Source organism: Apus apus, chromosome 4, assembly GCF_020740795.1.
Source record: "Apus apus isolate bApuApu2 chromosome 4, bApuApu2.pri.cur, whole genome shotgun sequence".
NCBI lineage: Eukaryota > Metazoa > Chordata > Aves > Apodiformes > Apodidae > Apus > Apus apus.
In genome coordinates this window covers 70,474,246-70,489,654 of record NC_067285.1, presented here as the reverse complement: position 1 = coordinate 70,489,654, position 15,409 = coordinate 70,474,246, and the positions used below count along the sequence as shown (strand labels likewise).

Genomic DNA, 15,409 nt, shown 5'->3' with positions numbered 1-15,409 from the left:
TGGCTATGAAACAGGAGCTAATATGGCTACCATAAAGCCACACAGGTTAACACTGAAAATTGTGAAGTAAACAGAATTAGAGCTGTTCTTGTAGTAATTTGGGGATAGTTACTCAGTTGGGGATGCTGGGCAAAAGAGTAGGTTGGGGAAAAAAAAAACAAAACAGCTTCCAAGAACTGATACCTGAGATGCACAAAACACTGCAGGATAAAGAGAAGCTCTCTGTTTCTAGCCTGTGCTGACCCAAAGCATCCTGAGCTAGAACATCCTTTTACTTGGCTCTCTATTAATGTGCTCACATAGCTTTTGCTACTGCCTCTGTATGCAGGTCAGTTAAGCTTATAAGGTCCCTGCTGTATACTGCATAAACTAGTCCACATGTTCCCACAGCAATAGTTGAGTCTACAAGTATGAGAGCTATGGAAACCCATCCCAAAGAGGCAAAGGCATAAGGTTCAGCACTTGCAGGACAACAATTTTGACCAAATGTACTGCAAGTTAGTATCATACAAGATGATTGGTAAGACCAAATAATATCCTGACTACTTTAAGATGCTCCACTAAAAACATTTAAGCGAATTTTAAGAATCATTTGTCTCTTGTTGACATACTACAAAATCAAGGAACTAGTGTGATTCCAATTCCCCCACTAACTTGTTAGAACAAAAAATATCCTTGACAAACCCAACCATCAGTACATATCAGTAACTTTACATATCACAGGAGTCCATCTCACTTACACTTCCATCATGATTGGGGCAGGAGAGTGGTTTGCCCGCAGCAACAGCAGTGACAGTCTCCAAGATGGACGACTCTTCAATGCTGTTGTCCGGCGTTCGTTGCAGGACATCCATCAGGTTGGTGATGAAGAAGTTGTTCTGGAGTGCAGAAACCCCTTTCTCTGGCAGAATAGAGGTCTGGCGGCACACGGGGCAAGAAAGGGTTAAGCTATGGGCTGGAATGTAATTCTGTAAGCACCTATGGGGAAGGGAGGTGGAAGAGGAGAAAGAGAGAGGCAAAGTATCATCAAAGTGGAAAAAAACCTCCCTTCAGTTTAAGAATGGGTTTGAAATAGTGCTAATCCTACTTATAAAAGGAAAGCTACATCACCAGGTTTCAGAAGTAAAAGGGGCTATGGGAATTTTTTTTTTTCCCCTTCAAATGTTTCTAGCTTTCCCACATGAAAAAAGTTCAATAAGCTGACATCATTATAAGAGTTATGTGCCTTTCTTTGCGATATTTGTGCAGAGTGGATTCATGCTTCCAGACATCTACTGCATCCTGCTCACAGGGTAGTAAAAATTATAAACTATCAGATAAAGTTCAATAGACATGAAAGTATTGCATCAAGTATTTGAGCCTGTGTCTTTAACTGAGTAACCGGTGGTTGACCCTTCTCTTTCCAATAGAATCTCCTTTATTAACTTGTATTTGTGGTTTTAGTCTTTCAGAGCTAAAACCTGGTCCCAATAAAACCAATGGAAATTTTCCCATTTATTTCAATTAGGAAAGTTATTTGGCAGTTAGCCAGAATCAACAGAGCCCTCTTTACTACATAGAGAAGCATGTTCTGGATTATCACAGTTTATGTTATGGAGAGTTTTGGAGGAGATTTTGTTTGGGTTTGATTTTGGGGTTGGGGGGTAGAAAAATTGTATTTCACAGAATATAAATCTGACAGAAAAGTTCTGTGATCAACAACATGCAGCAGACTTGTCCAAGTGACTGGTAGTGCCACTTTTGGCCTCGGAAATCAAGGGCAAACTGCTGGGCATGCAATATCGAACTGTAATTGACAATTCGGTATAGTCCCATAAGCACAGGGAGCTTTGCAGAATGAGATTTTTCAGGAGTCTGAAAGGGGAACAGTGCTACACCAAATTCGTCATGAGATGCTAACCAAGAAAGTGCTACACCAAGAAAGAGCTACACAGCTCTTACCCATTTCCAAGGGGTTTGCTAGCACCCTTCTTCATCCTCCCTTGGTAGCTCTCCTCCTCACCCCCAGCAAGGGCTCTGTGAAAGGCGAGCTAAGGCTTTGGACCTCAGCACTACACTTGGCAAAGTTCTTCCAGCCTTTCTCCATAACCAGATCAGCATAAGAGGATTACAGTGAAAACCAGAAGCTGACCTTAGAATATACACAGGAACTGAAATAAAGAAACTTAAGACACGGTGGTGAAAATCTTGACTTCACTGACTTTAGTGAGAGTTTCACTACTAACTTCAGTAAAGTTGGGATTTTCTGTTCTTCTACAAAATACCATTTCATCTAATACACTCAGAAACCCACTATTTTTGTTGCACCTTGTGCAAGGTTTATTGTTTCTAGTTACAGACTAATCAGTATAATTTTGAGGCCCAAATTCTGACTTCCAACACCTTTCACAGTGTTGTAACTGTATGCATTAGTTTCACTGAATTTACTTGTTATTTATTCTTGCATAAAAGGAATGTATTGCAAATACTCTGCTTCTGTCTTTTCTTCCTGGCTGCCATAAACAGAAGTGTCTTTCCACATTCCTCCCTCTAGTGCCTTCCCAGACATTATGTGCCTTAACACGACAAGAGTAAAGTCTCAGTCCACTAAAGGATGCAGAGTTCCATGCCTGTTGCAAGGCACAAATACGTAGTTATAAATATGAGAAAAGGACTTACCTCTCACAAAACGTGTGCAGGCAGGGAAGTACTTTGGGATTCTTGTAACGGTCCAGGCATATGCTGCAAATCAGAAACTGCTTGTCAATCTGACGGACCACAGGACTTGGGATGTTGGAGCCTTCACTGGCCATCCTAGACCACTGACATATGGGTCCTGCTCCCTTCTACCCTGCACAATGCTGGAGTGGGGTGGGGAAAAGAAAAAAAGAAAAAAAGAAAAATGGCTCATAAACTCCATCAAATCCAAAAGCAACAACTAATTCACTCAGGTTTCATCTTTATACAGGAATTCATATTTCCATATAAAATCAAAGTAATTAAGAATTAAGCCTCTAAAATGGAATATCAGTTATGAGAACCTGAGAAACAGTCAGTCCAGCCTACACCACCACACATATCACCTCCATCTGAGCTGGCATTCTGGAAAGGCATGTTGCTTCTCAACTGAAAGAGCTGCAGAGCTTTTCTTGTGCCAGCAGGTTCAGCCAGGGCTAACAAACATAGAATTTCTTACATCTTGTCCTTGTTTGAGCCAGGATTAAGCCAATTCTTTTGTTACTGATTTTTTTTTTTTTTTTCTTCAGTGAACTCACTTTTAAGCAGCACACTTGCTGAAATTGACAGCAAGTTTTCCAGCTGGTGGACTGATAACCCCCAAATGTTTATAGCTACTGCTGGAGACCAAGGCCACTTTGCTCTACTTGTTGGATCTGCTGCTTTGGACACTAAAGGAGCAGAAGAATCGTATCTACAACCCTCCTGCAGGGAGAAGCGGACTACACAGGCGATCTAAAATTGGCCAAATGAAGTATCCCAGACCACCATGTCATTCTCAGTATATATTCAGGGATCACAGAAGTCAAGTTCTTACGTCCATGGCTGGCGTCCAGGGAAGACTCACATCTATCCATCTCCTTTGATCCCTAGGCCTGTATGTTTGTGACCCCTGTATCTCTACCCTCAGCTCCTGTCTGCTCTTCTGGTAGCTCTGGAAGTGGTCCAGGACCTTCTCAGAACCGCCCAGCTCAGGGGGGTGCAGTGGGAGTTGCTGGGGGGGGGGAACGACACATGTGAGGGGCGATAGGGGTTTCGCACATTCCTGCACATATTTGTGTATATATGTACATATTTTCCTTTATCACTACTATTTCATTAAAGCTGTCTAGTTTAGTTTTCAATCCGGAAGCCTCTCTCCTTATTCTCTGTCTCTTTTCCCTACCTGGGTGGGAGGGGGAGGGGCATTATGGTAATTTGTTTCATTGCCAGTCCTGTGTTAAACTGTGACAGGTCTACAATTGGAACTGTACCAGCCAGTCAAATGGCTGCATCACAGACAGAGTTTGAAAATGGTTCTAACTGTTTTTTTTTCCCTTATCAGTGCTGGCGTCGCCAAAGATATGGTAGGTTTGGACTCCAGGAAGCTCCCCAGAAGGCACCTCCAGAACCTGCCAGTCCCTACAGGGGGAGTGCTCAAATTCTGCACCAGCAGTAGGGGTGAGGTAGGTGAAGTGAAAATCCTCACAATAAAAGAAACCAAGCAAAGAAGAGGCAAGTGATAGCTGCTAAGAATCAGCAAAGGTAGGGTGAAGGATACACAAAGCATATCCAATAATAAATTCAAGAAAAATGGCAATCTCGGCAGAAAGGGTAGTAAGAATCATGTGTTTAGGACTGAAGACTTCTTAACCCTGGAATCTAAAGTATGAAATAGAAGGGTAAGAAAAATTCTACTGACTGACAGAATTAAAATTGCAGGTTAAAGAAAAGCCAGCAGGCTTGGAACTCCTCCTGTCCTGGAACAAGGCACAGGGAGAGAAAATCCTAGTCTCTTCAGCTGAAGAAATGGATTACAGCCAATAGCATTATTATGTGGAAAGAGAAGACAGAGGAGGGAAAGGTAGGAAGCAACCTCAAGAGAAAAGCAAACTGCTTGCTAAAATAAAGAAAACCTGACAGGCAAAGGCCCTGGCTGGGTGACCCAGCAAAAACGCCTCTCCATGAGCATTTCTAGCAGGCTGCAGTGCTGGGAGGTGCAGGCTGCTCCCCGGGGAGCTGACCACAGTGCCTCTGTCACAGCCCTTTCTGCTTGTCCTCCCTCACCCACAGCGAAACACGGGCTCCTCTTCCATGTGAGTGGCAACCCAGCCAGGCTCCTGCACTCCAGGTACACTCCTGAGGCAGTAACTACTTCCCTAAACATTTTCTACCCCAGTTTGTAGTAATCCATTTCAGACAATTTGATATTTGGCTTGAGGGCACTTCAGACTTCCCAAAACAGAAGTAACAAAGCCCTCTGCCTTGGTGCTGATGTCACTCATCCAAATGTCACTCCATTCCATGATCATTTGCATGGCCTTTAGTATTTTATTGGCAGTGTAACATCAGATCTTCTTCCTGAGCTGAATGTGCTGCACACTAATCTGGCAGAGCTGAACTCATGGTTGTTCATCCTGAGCTATGTATTTAGCCATACAGGTATGGTTTCCTTACTACATTGAGCAAGTGGCCGTTTCTAGGATAATGACAGTGATTCTGGATTACACTGTACTCACTTCCATCACAACAGATTTCTGGGGGATCACCTCTGTGCTAGCAAATACAGCTCCATAAAGTCATTCACAATTAAAATAAGCAACAGCAGCAGTAACTGACATGTAATTCAACAAAAAACACTTATGGCAGGCCCTTTTGTTTCCTTTTTCCCAAGAATCTGCAAGGATAAAATTTGCTATAATACTCATAAAATTACTTGTTCAAGACATAAAAATGCATTATTTCAGGACTGAGAATTTGTTTCACTTTTAAAATTTCTTTCCCCTAAGATAAAATGTGAACATTACATTAAAAAAAAATAATTTTACCTATTTAAATGCCACAAACCTTAGGAAATCAGTTAGGAACCTGTGTTACTTTTCAAAAGCTTGAGTTAAAAAAATGGATTTACAAGAAGTAGAACCAAAGTATATATCTGTCACAAACAGAGTAGCAAGTGCAGACTATCAAATATGCATTAATGTATCCGTGCATTTGGCAGTGTAACACTCTGAACTTTGGAGATGTGTTTCAAATGAAAATTCATTTCACCACTGATGTGGCCTCTCACTCTGCTTGCCCAAAATTTAGGGGTGGGGACCCAAACAAAACAGGCAAGATAAGCAGAAGCAGGGAGATTGCTTTGATAAGAAGGACATTGATAAGTTATTAACCATAGAATTTTTTGTTGTAGACTAAGCACAGACTATTTCCAAAAAATTGTATGTAAGCTATGAAATAGTAGGTCTCTAATGCATGCTGCCTGTAATTTGTGGATGCTCCCTCCCTGGAAGTGTTCAAGGCCAGGTTGGATGGGGCTTGGAGAAATCCGGTCTAGTGGCAGGTGTCCCTAAGCATGCAAGGGGGTTGTAACTAGATTACCTTTAAGGTCCTTTCCAACCCAAAACATTCTGTGATTCTGTCATTCTATAATTTAACAGAAGAAAATTCTCTAGCAACCAGGTGTTTTCTGTAATTTCATCTTTCCACCATCAAGTACAGCTATATCAGCAAATAGTGTTTATACAGGAAAACACCTGCTGCCTGAAAAATTTCATACTGATTTCATCTGATCTTCATCTTGGTCTTTCATATTCCCTCAATCCCATTGCAAAATCAGGTGATTCTTTGCATTTCATACACAAAGTTCTTGTCAGCTACTTCAATCTTCAAATGTTCACACTTTAAGCTTTGTTAATGAAAGAAACAATTAACAATTCAGAAATAAGTGCTTTCAACATTTGGTATTTTGTCTGGAATGCAGCAGGCCATGAGTGTTATTTATCCCTGTGCTTACATAAACCAGGTTTAAAACATGCACCTGAAAATGGATTTTCATCAGTATATTTCAAGCTTTGGCCTCTACCTGGTACAACTTTTTACACGAGTGGTTCATTTAAAAAATCTTTTTGAGTACGGAATTTCCTGGATTCTGCAGCTTCCCCAAGCCAACTCCACCTTTGATGCAATTTTTATGAATATGATGATGTGATGTAGCTACAAGGATGATTTTGCGCATTGACTCAATGAAAGCAACTGTACAATAAAAGAGCGAGGAATAGCTGGAGATTTTAGATGATCCTTTTGAACTTGGCCAAAGACGCCTTTTACTCTGATTTACTGCAGTGCTAGCAGCAGTTCCTTAAAACATCAACGTTAAGTTTCAGATGCATTAGCAGTGGGAGATTTCACGAAGTAACACTATTTTTACAACAAAAAAAATTATTTTTTGTAGTAGCATCTTCTGAGCTCGGAAACTGCAAGAGCTCTTTTTGGAGGTTTGTTCTATCCCACAATCTAACAAAGACTAGCTGAAACATGAGCTTTGAAAATAAGCCTGAAAATCACTATGTATTCACACTTCGTGATGCAAAGCCAAAGGTTTGTGAAGCATTGCACCAAACAAGACACAAAACCCCACCCGTTTCTCTATTAGAAGCACACACTGGAAGCATTGTTAAGGTTTGCTAAATCAAGTGCAGAAAAGGCTTCTGAAACATATACCCTTTGTCACCCCTTTGAGGCTCAAGGTTTGTTATCTTTCCAGTCACCCCAAAAGCAACATTGTTCTTTTTCCTTCTGCTTGGAGATACGACTGCCGATTTTCATTCAAAACACACTATACAGCAAAGAAAGGAGAAAACAGTGGCTCTCTAAGCGAGGGGAAAGCCTTGTCCTGCTACGCATGCATGCCTTCGGGCACCAAAGTCGGGGTGTGGCCCCACCCATATGAAAAGAACTTCCTATAGTATTTCAAAAGGGGTGAAAAAAACACGTTAGGGTACAGCAAATAACAATTCCAGCAGAGTTGTTTCAGATTAACAGAGCAATGTAATAGGAAAGTGTAGCCTTTCTACAGGTATCTTCAAATGAGCTCCGGAATTCCTCTACAGTGACCAAATTCTCTATTAGTTTCTGTGGCCTGGCCGAGAAAAAGCTGTTTGGAAAACTTAAAATTGACTAGTAAATTCCCAGGATTTGTTCCTAGAAGAGCAGAATTCTCTGCTACTGATACACTGCTATCACGGAACTCCACCCATCCAGAGCTGCAAGTAGCCTGAAAGTACAGCCTAAGGAGAACAAATTGCTCACAGCTGGTTCATCCTCTTCTTATCCATGGTATTCACAACCCAGAGGGTCTATTGATGTATTACGAATGAATAGGTTTCCAATGGCAACGTCTCCAAAGGATCGGTTAGGCCTTGAGAGCTATAAGAAAGGGTGGGGAACCTCAATAATGTTGCTTCACAGAGTGGGGGCTGGGGTTTAAAAGTCCTTAAAACAGATACATCGCCTGTCCACAGTCTTCAGGAATAACGAACAGATTCAAGACATTTCTAGCAGCTGACCCAAAATTAGCTGATACAGAACACACCAGGCAAATTAATAATCATAACTGCCACACAGTCCACTTGTCTAAAAGGCTTGATAAGCTAAATTTGCATTCCTTTCTCTCCCACTCTTGCAATCAGCTTGGTGCCTTGTTTAAAACACAGCAACCCTGTTCATTCTTACAGCATGCAAAGCATAATGGAACAATCGGGGGCTGAAACAGAAGAAGCAACCCAGCAGGAGCCACCAGGAATAACAGTGAGCAAACTTGAGCATTTTAGACCTACCCATCTTTGTAGAAAAATAGCTTAATCAGTGCAGTGCTGAGGATAAAATCCTTGCAGGGATGGAGCTGCAGTTCCGCAGTAATCCAAACGAACACACCATCATCTGTTAATATTTCAAGCCTCACGCATAAAACTGTTTAAGAATCCCTATCACAGCACAGTCGTTACTAGACGCACAATATATTTTGTGCTCTAAGCAATGTTGCTCCATTCCACGAAGAGGACAGGTGGAAAGAAAAATGGAAGAATGAGAGGAGGCCCAGTGAAGTCGTCATGAATTATTTTTTTTTCCCCCCTCAGGTCATTCACAAGGGGAGACCCCTTCGGGATTCAAACCAATCAATCTTTATTTAAGCATCTCTTTTTCTCACTCAGCCTGTGTAGAAAGACTGCAGCAAATGGTGCAAGGGATTGTGGGATCGGGATGCAGCACAGAGCTGCAGCGAGATTCGCTGGGTTGTTTTTTTTTTCCTCCCTACTCAGCAATCAGCTGTTTCGAGGCTCCGCGCAGGGCCATTGAATTTGGGCACCAGAATGTTATTACAGGATTAGCAGGCGGAGACAGCTACCACCGTGCATCTGGCATGTCAATGCAGCTAAGAAATACATATGCAAATATCACTCGGAAATCAGAGAAAGGATTTAACTCTGAAGGGGAGAGTAAATATTACGTAACATCCATTACTAGGACAGTTGCCACAGATGAAACGAAAGCACTTTCGTTTATAAAGGGGATAAAGATTAACACTTAATGATTCCACCCTGATTTTTCCAGGGCTCAGAGTATTTCATGGAACACAATTCTTCCCTGCTTCAACTTTCAGCAAGAACAAAAGATCCCAAAAATACTCTTTGTCTCTCCAGATGTTTAAAGAAGAAGCAAAGAACCTCTTCAGAAAGCTGTGCTACTGACACACAAACCAGCAGCAGTTCTTTCCACTACGGAGCTGTGTATTTGATCTGACTCAGACTTAAGTCAAATATTTAAGGCAGCAATTAGTAGACTCATAATCACAGAATGCAAGAATCAAAGCTAACATTCTGTTCCAATTTTGTACAAACACTAATGCAGAGGTATATTCTCCTAGCTAAGCTATTTACTTGTTTTAAAAAAGTAAATAATAAAAAAAAAAAAAATCACAGATCAATTCAGATTTTACTAGGCTGTTACCAAAGGAAATAAAAATAAATTTGGTGCCTGTCATTTTTCAGCTATGCAGAAAAGTTTGCTAATAAGATGCTTGTGAATACACAGACACTACTGAAGTAAAGCAACATAGAATTAGCTTTGTCTTTCAGTTTAACAGCTGGTGTTTTTTGCATACAAGGTAGTATTTGTATCTCTAAATACAGTGTATCTTTTCTTTTGAAAAAAACAAATAATATGCAAGTATTTCGGCTAACTGAGGCTAACAAAACTTCCCACAAATAAAAGGACACAAAGGTTCATTTGCATCAAGAAGAAAAAAACGTGGGATTTAAATACTGTCTGTGCTACTGTGATTTAATTAGGGCAAATACAGATATTTTAGAAGTTTAAAATGTTGTTCTAAACTCATTAGGCCCAATTTCCAGAATATTGTATTTATTCCATTCTTGGACTGAAGAGGTAAGTAGTATTAATAATCATTCAGCATGACTGAAATTAATCTAAATTCCTGTTAAAAATACAGATGTTGTGTCCATCATTTACTTTCCACTTGGCAAGCATTTAGCCAGATTGGTTTTATACATCAGGCAGATCCAGCCTGTTTCCCTAGGTAATACCCACAGGGTGAAAGCATGTTGTAATCCAGTTTATAACCTGAAATGAAACATCAGACATTGTGGGTGCTTGTGCCAAAATACTGCTCCTCTGATTCCCTCAACATGTGCTGAACACTGTTGAAGAGAGAGAACAATGTGTGTTTCATTTTAGCGCCAACACTGAGCAGGTCAGAAGAAGCAAGCATCTGCACAGCAGGATCCACAGTTTAAAAAAATGCCAGAGATTTCAGCCGCATTTGTTGAGGTTTTCTTTTTTTTATGTTTGGTTGGGTTTTCTTTGTTTTCTTTTTAAACTGTCTAGAGAAGCCCCATTACAAAAAGCAAGCAATGTATTTAATTCCCAGGTCAGGGAGATCCAAAGCCTTTTGTTTCTGCCACTGGAACAAAGACACACTTAAAACAAAAACCAAGAGAAAAAATTCAGGAGTGTCACCCCCAGAACTAAGGTGGCAGACTCTCAGATAGAAGCATGCAGTCATAATGCAGCTGCTTGCTTTTCCCTGGTTCTTTCAAGCAGCAAATGTAATTACACTAGAACAGAATTACAAGTATTGCTCAAATTATTATTTCCATTTACAGTCAGTAGTAAGGACTACATACCCCTAGAATTCAAACCAGTCCTGTAACATACCTCATGGTGAAAGGAGACTGCAGAACTCACAGCTGCAGCCACTCTCACAGGGATCTACACCTCTAAACGAGAGATTGCTTCAAAGTGCAGTTCTCTTATAATTAACTTCAAGAAGATGCCTGCTGACAATGAGCTTGATATTCTGCAAATAATTTTGCTTCTTCAATATAACAAAAATGTGGTACTGTGGCAAGGAAAATGAGAAAAATTCATAGCATTTCCCTTGAGATTTCTGTTCTTAACATGTTGAATGTTGGTATGTGGGCTTCTTCACCTGAGTGAAGAGGAAATGGATTTGCAGCCCAGTGAACAGTCGTGCACTTTACCCCCACAGCAGTTACTACCAGCTTGTTTCAAATAGTTTTATTGTATGTGTATGTCTTTGACTTGGGAGATGGGAGTGGGGGTTGTTGTTATATGCTTGGTTTTGGGTTTGTTTATTTTATTTTATTACATGCCATGTAAAAGGCATGGGTTTTGAATAATTTACTGTTTTCCCTGTTCCAAACACAACCTGAATTAATATTCTTAAGGAGCCCATAAACAGTAAGTTACAAAAAAACCCCACAGCTAATTTACAGACCATAGGTAGACACTGGTATATCCTTCCTTAATATTAAATTAATCATCCCATAAAAATGGATGGGTTGTTACAGCCATCGCCCAGCTCCATGCTCTTAATTTGACCCTAGCTCCAGAAAAGCTAGTGGGGTGAAACAACCAAACTATGTCATTGTGGGCCCATGCTCACACCAGGAATCAGGGGGCCTTAGTCATCCTCACAAGGCACCTTTGCCTTTCCCCACTGCAGCTGTGCATCCATGCAGACCCAGCAGCTCCTGCAGAGTAAATGCCACTTCCAGCCCTTACTCTGCATTCTCCAGCAGGCCAGGCTATAGTTCACATGGGCTGGGAGAGCCACAGCTTCCTCCCACTGTGGGCTTGTAGCTAAAGGGCATGTCTGCCCTGAAAATCTCTGCTAGGTCCTGGTTCCTCCCCACCAGCTACAGCCTGGAGCCACAATTAATCCCCCATCTTGTGATTCAGTGGAGCAGATGCTTTTCCCTGAAGCTTGTGACCCAATACAAGGCTTGTCATAGCCTGGGAGGCAAAGAACTTGAAAGGTTTGCCTGGGATGTAATGCTGGGCTGCTGCACCCATCCTCCTATTCCTTTGGCACCATATTCTATTTCCTTCTGCAATACACCTGCACCCAGGCTGGCACAGCCTGACCTCCCTGCTCAGCCAGCCCAAGTTTGGCTGATGTGACTGCTCTCCCTGCCTCTCCCCAACACTGATCTTGCAAGTCAGGCAGCAACAAACACAAACTGCTTTTCTCCCCTCTTTCCCTTTTTGGATATTTGCCATCGAGGTGGCAGGACCAGGCACAATGGTTGCCAGAAACAAGCTCTGTAATCTGGCATTTCTTCTGCACAGCAATGGGCTCACCTTCAGTGCCACTGTCAGATGTTGATGTCATGAATTAAGTTAAAAACTTTCAATGGCTGAAGGCACAGGAATAACAGCAGGAGAAGCCACTGCTATAAGGGAAAGCCTTCTTTAATAGTTTTACATGTTTAATGCTTTGTTGCTTTTTCCTCCTTCCTTTCCTCAGCCTATAATCAAAGTTTATAACAGGGTGAACACCTGAAATACATGGGTGGGCCTCTTATGACATCAACGTACTAATGCTTTATACTCCAATTTGTAAAGGAAGGAAGGGTTATGGCTGGCATCTAATACCTCCTCTTCTTTTCTCCCCATCCTTACACCCTCTGCCTGCCTTTGCAATGCCCTTTCTCCACCACCCTTTGGTGGTGCAATAGTCCTGTTTCCATCCCTATAGACCCCATCTCCCGGCTGTCCTGCCCTTAGATGGAGAGGGGACCTGCTGGTGGCTGCCCTGCACACACCAAGGAACACGACTGGCAGGTTAGAGCTCATCTGATCACACAGTCACTCACCTGAGCTACACCACCTACCTTAATGCTACATGTCTGAGGTTTTCAGGACCTTATTTTGGGTCAGGGCCTCGCACAATAAATTCCAACATACTTGGAGCACACTGGATTTACTACACACGCATGAAAAATTTGAGGGCATGCAGTGGAAGCCCACAAATCCCTGACCAAATAGCCAACGTTCTCACAAATGAAATTTCAGAGAAAAGGGGTAGGAAATTGAGAGGAAAAGGGCATGCCAAGGAAAATGATAGAATTAAACTGTCACATATCAGGTTAAATGACAGCCTCACAGCTGTCATTTAGGGCTCTTTCCGTGTTTAATAAAATGGCATATTCTCAGGTAAGCTATTTGAGAAAAAAAACAACCAACACATCAAAAACAAACAAACAAACAAAGCCCCAAACAAAAAATCAAAACAACAACAACAACGAAACCCAAACAAACAAAACAAACCCCAACAACAACAAAAACCCAGCAGTGAGGTAGGTCCAAGGAATTATTTCAGGGGCTAGATGTTGTACAGGCCTAAGTAAAAGGATTTTAAATTGTACACTTGACATCCAAAGCAGCAAGGCAGAGGATCTCTACTGAAAAACCTCCTACCCTGATTAACTACCTAGTGCTGTTAACATCACCCTTGCAATTGTACATTTTTTACTCTCTAGTCCTATCTTTTTGTTAACACTGACAGATCTGTGTTCAGCCTTTATAGGTACACAGGCTGAAATAAAACCAAGCCAAACTGACAAATAATTAAAACTGCACATCAAATTGCTGCTGATTCCACAAACATCTGCTCTGAAATGCTACTTGCAATAAAAGTGCTCCATGGAGACTCCATGCTAGTCACTGTTAACCCCTGCAGGCACAGGATAACAGGCAGTACAGACAAAAAGCAGAAGGTTAAGCAGGAATCTATTTAGAAAGAGGTCCTTGGTATTTCTAAATACTGATAATACAAGGTACATTATAAAAGGCTCTAGGCATTTTTTTTCAGAGTTGCTGAGCAATGGCTAGAAAAGTAAAAGCAAGCAGAAAATGCCTAGTGCTTTTGGTTCTGAGCTGTGGGGTGAAGGTTGAGCTGCTCAGAAACCATCTCCTCCACTCCCCCCTGTGACAGTCTTCTGGATCTGCCCCATGCTGCATCTTCACCTGATCTTACAGTTCTGTAATTCTTCCTTTAGGAGAGGTGATACACATCAGGTACTGGAGCTTAGTCATGTATTCTCTGTTGACCACTGCAAAGTAAAGTTCCTCTGTTTCTGTTTCCATTTACTTCAGTAGGATTTTGTTGAACTAGCACTAAGTTCAAAGCCGCAGAAAGCAGCACGCAGCAATCACCACGTCATGTAACTTCTTCATAAAGTTAACTTAGGGACTGCCAGCCCTTTAGAATTGTTTGCTTGCAACCTTCAAAATCCCACTTCCCAGCAAATACAGCATATGGAAAATACACTGGGAGGGAAAAAAAAAGAAAAAAAAAAAAGAAAAAGAAAAGAAAAGAAAAAGGTGTTTGACAGCAAGAAACAGCAGACAGGATCAGAATGTAAGCATTAAAAAGGCAAACAATGAAGGCAGAAAGCAAAGGAATTCGAGTTATATTAGCACACAGCGGATAGGGCGCCTGAGCAGGTAAGGTTTCTGCCAAAAAAAACATCTTGAGAGAGAGACTAAGAAGGAGGTGGAAGGAAAAGACCCTCTCCAGCATCTGACCATTCTGGATTCAGGCTGACATCCTCTGCAGATCTTCAAATTGTTTAAAAGATGAAATATTGGTAGCTGCATTTTCACGTTTTCATGTTTACCTCAGCCTTTGTACAGTACCCACCTCATTTTCTTGCCCAGAGCCCGGCAGCGATGTTACCTTCTGTGTTTGCTAAGTTGTCTTCTGTTTGCTAAGTTGTCTTCTGTGTTTGCTAAGTTGTCTTCTGAACTGAAACATCTTTCAAAGACACAGTGGCATTTCTAAAATTTGATATGGTCCTTAGGTTCAGAGAAAACCTTGCTCAAGCGTTAAGTGGCAGTCAGAGGTTTACCCAGGCAGGCTCTTTATGCTGGCCAAAATGCAACACTGAACTTTCACAGTCAGTAGGCAAACACGTAGCTGAATAAGGCAGGTAACCTGGCAGTGCCAGCAATCGTGAGAAACAATGTCAGAGCAACCTTGGCAAAAGGAGCTCTGTGGATTTTAACAATAGTTGTAGGCACAAGAGCTGTGCTGACCAAACAACAGTAACAAAAAGCCATCCAAGCGCACAGAACCTGAGCTTGCCAGCTCCAATGCTGTGTCCTCCTTCACACTCACAGGGTCACTCCATTTGACTTAGCAGTAGTCAGCTCCAGCAGTTCAAAACTTGGAAACACCCAATGGCTGAACTTCACCCAGTAAACATGTCTTTCCAGTCCTCAGCAAGGACACTCATTTGCTGATTGCATGCCAGCACTCCTATTTAAAGCACTGTTGTTATGAGAAAAAGCTGAAGCCTTTCTATAGCAGAGATGAAGTTCTCCCTGTATCTTGTGCCTTATCTGCAGAAATGCATTAATTCCCCGTATGTGTTTCCACAGTGGAGTTTCACTACAGCCACAGTAAGATGCAGTTACCTGACTGCAAAGCCCACCATATTCCTGAGCACTTCCAGGGAGGAGGAACCAACTACTTCTCTGGGCAACATGTGCCAATGTCTCACCACCCTCACAGTAAAGAACTTCTTCCTAATAGCTAATCTAAATT

The 15,409-nt window shown here is 41.7% G+C and overlaps 1 protein-coding gene across 9 annotated transcripts in view; it reads right to left on the bottom strand.

The window, feature by feature from the left end:
• Positions 1-15,409, bottom strand: part of TRIM2 (tripartite motif containing 2) — an 88,781-nt gene that overhangs the window by 36,463 nt on the left and 36,909 nt on the right. For 6 of the 9 annotated variants that reach the window (XM_051617382.1, XM_051617386.1, XM_051617384.1 and 3 more), the window contains 2 exons: positions 2,659-2,840; positions 741-978 (listed from right to left, as the gene is read on the bottom strand). In XM_051617382.1, the coding sequence (XP_051473342.1) occupies positions 741-978; positions 2,659-2,792 (372 nt within the window). In that variant the 5' untranslated portion in view covers positions 2,793-2,840. Of the gene's footprint in view, positions 1-740; positions 979-2,658; positions 2,841-8,312; positions 8,712-14,503; positions 14,526-15,409 lie in introns of those variants that run through there. The other 3 variants (XM_051617387.1, XM_051617379.1, XM_051617378.1) reach the window with 3 other exon arrangements.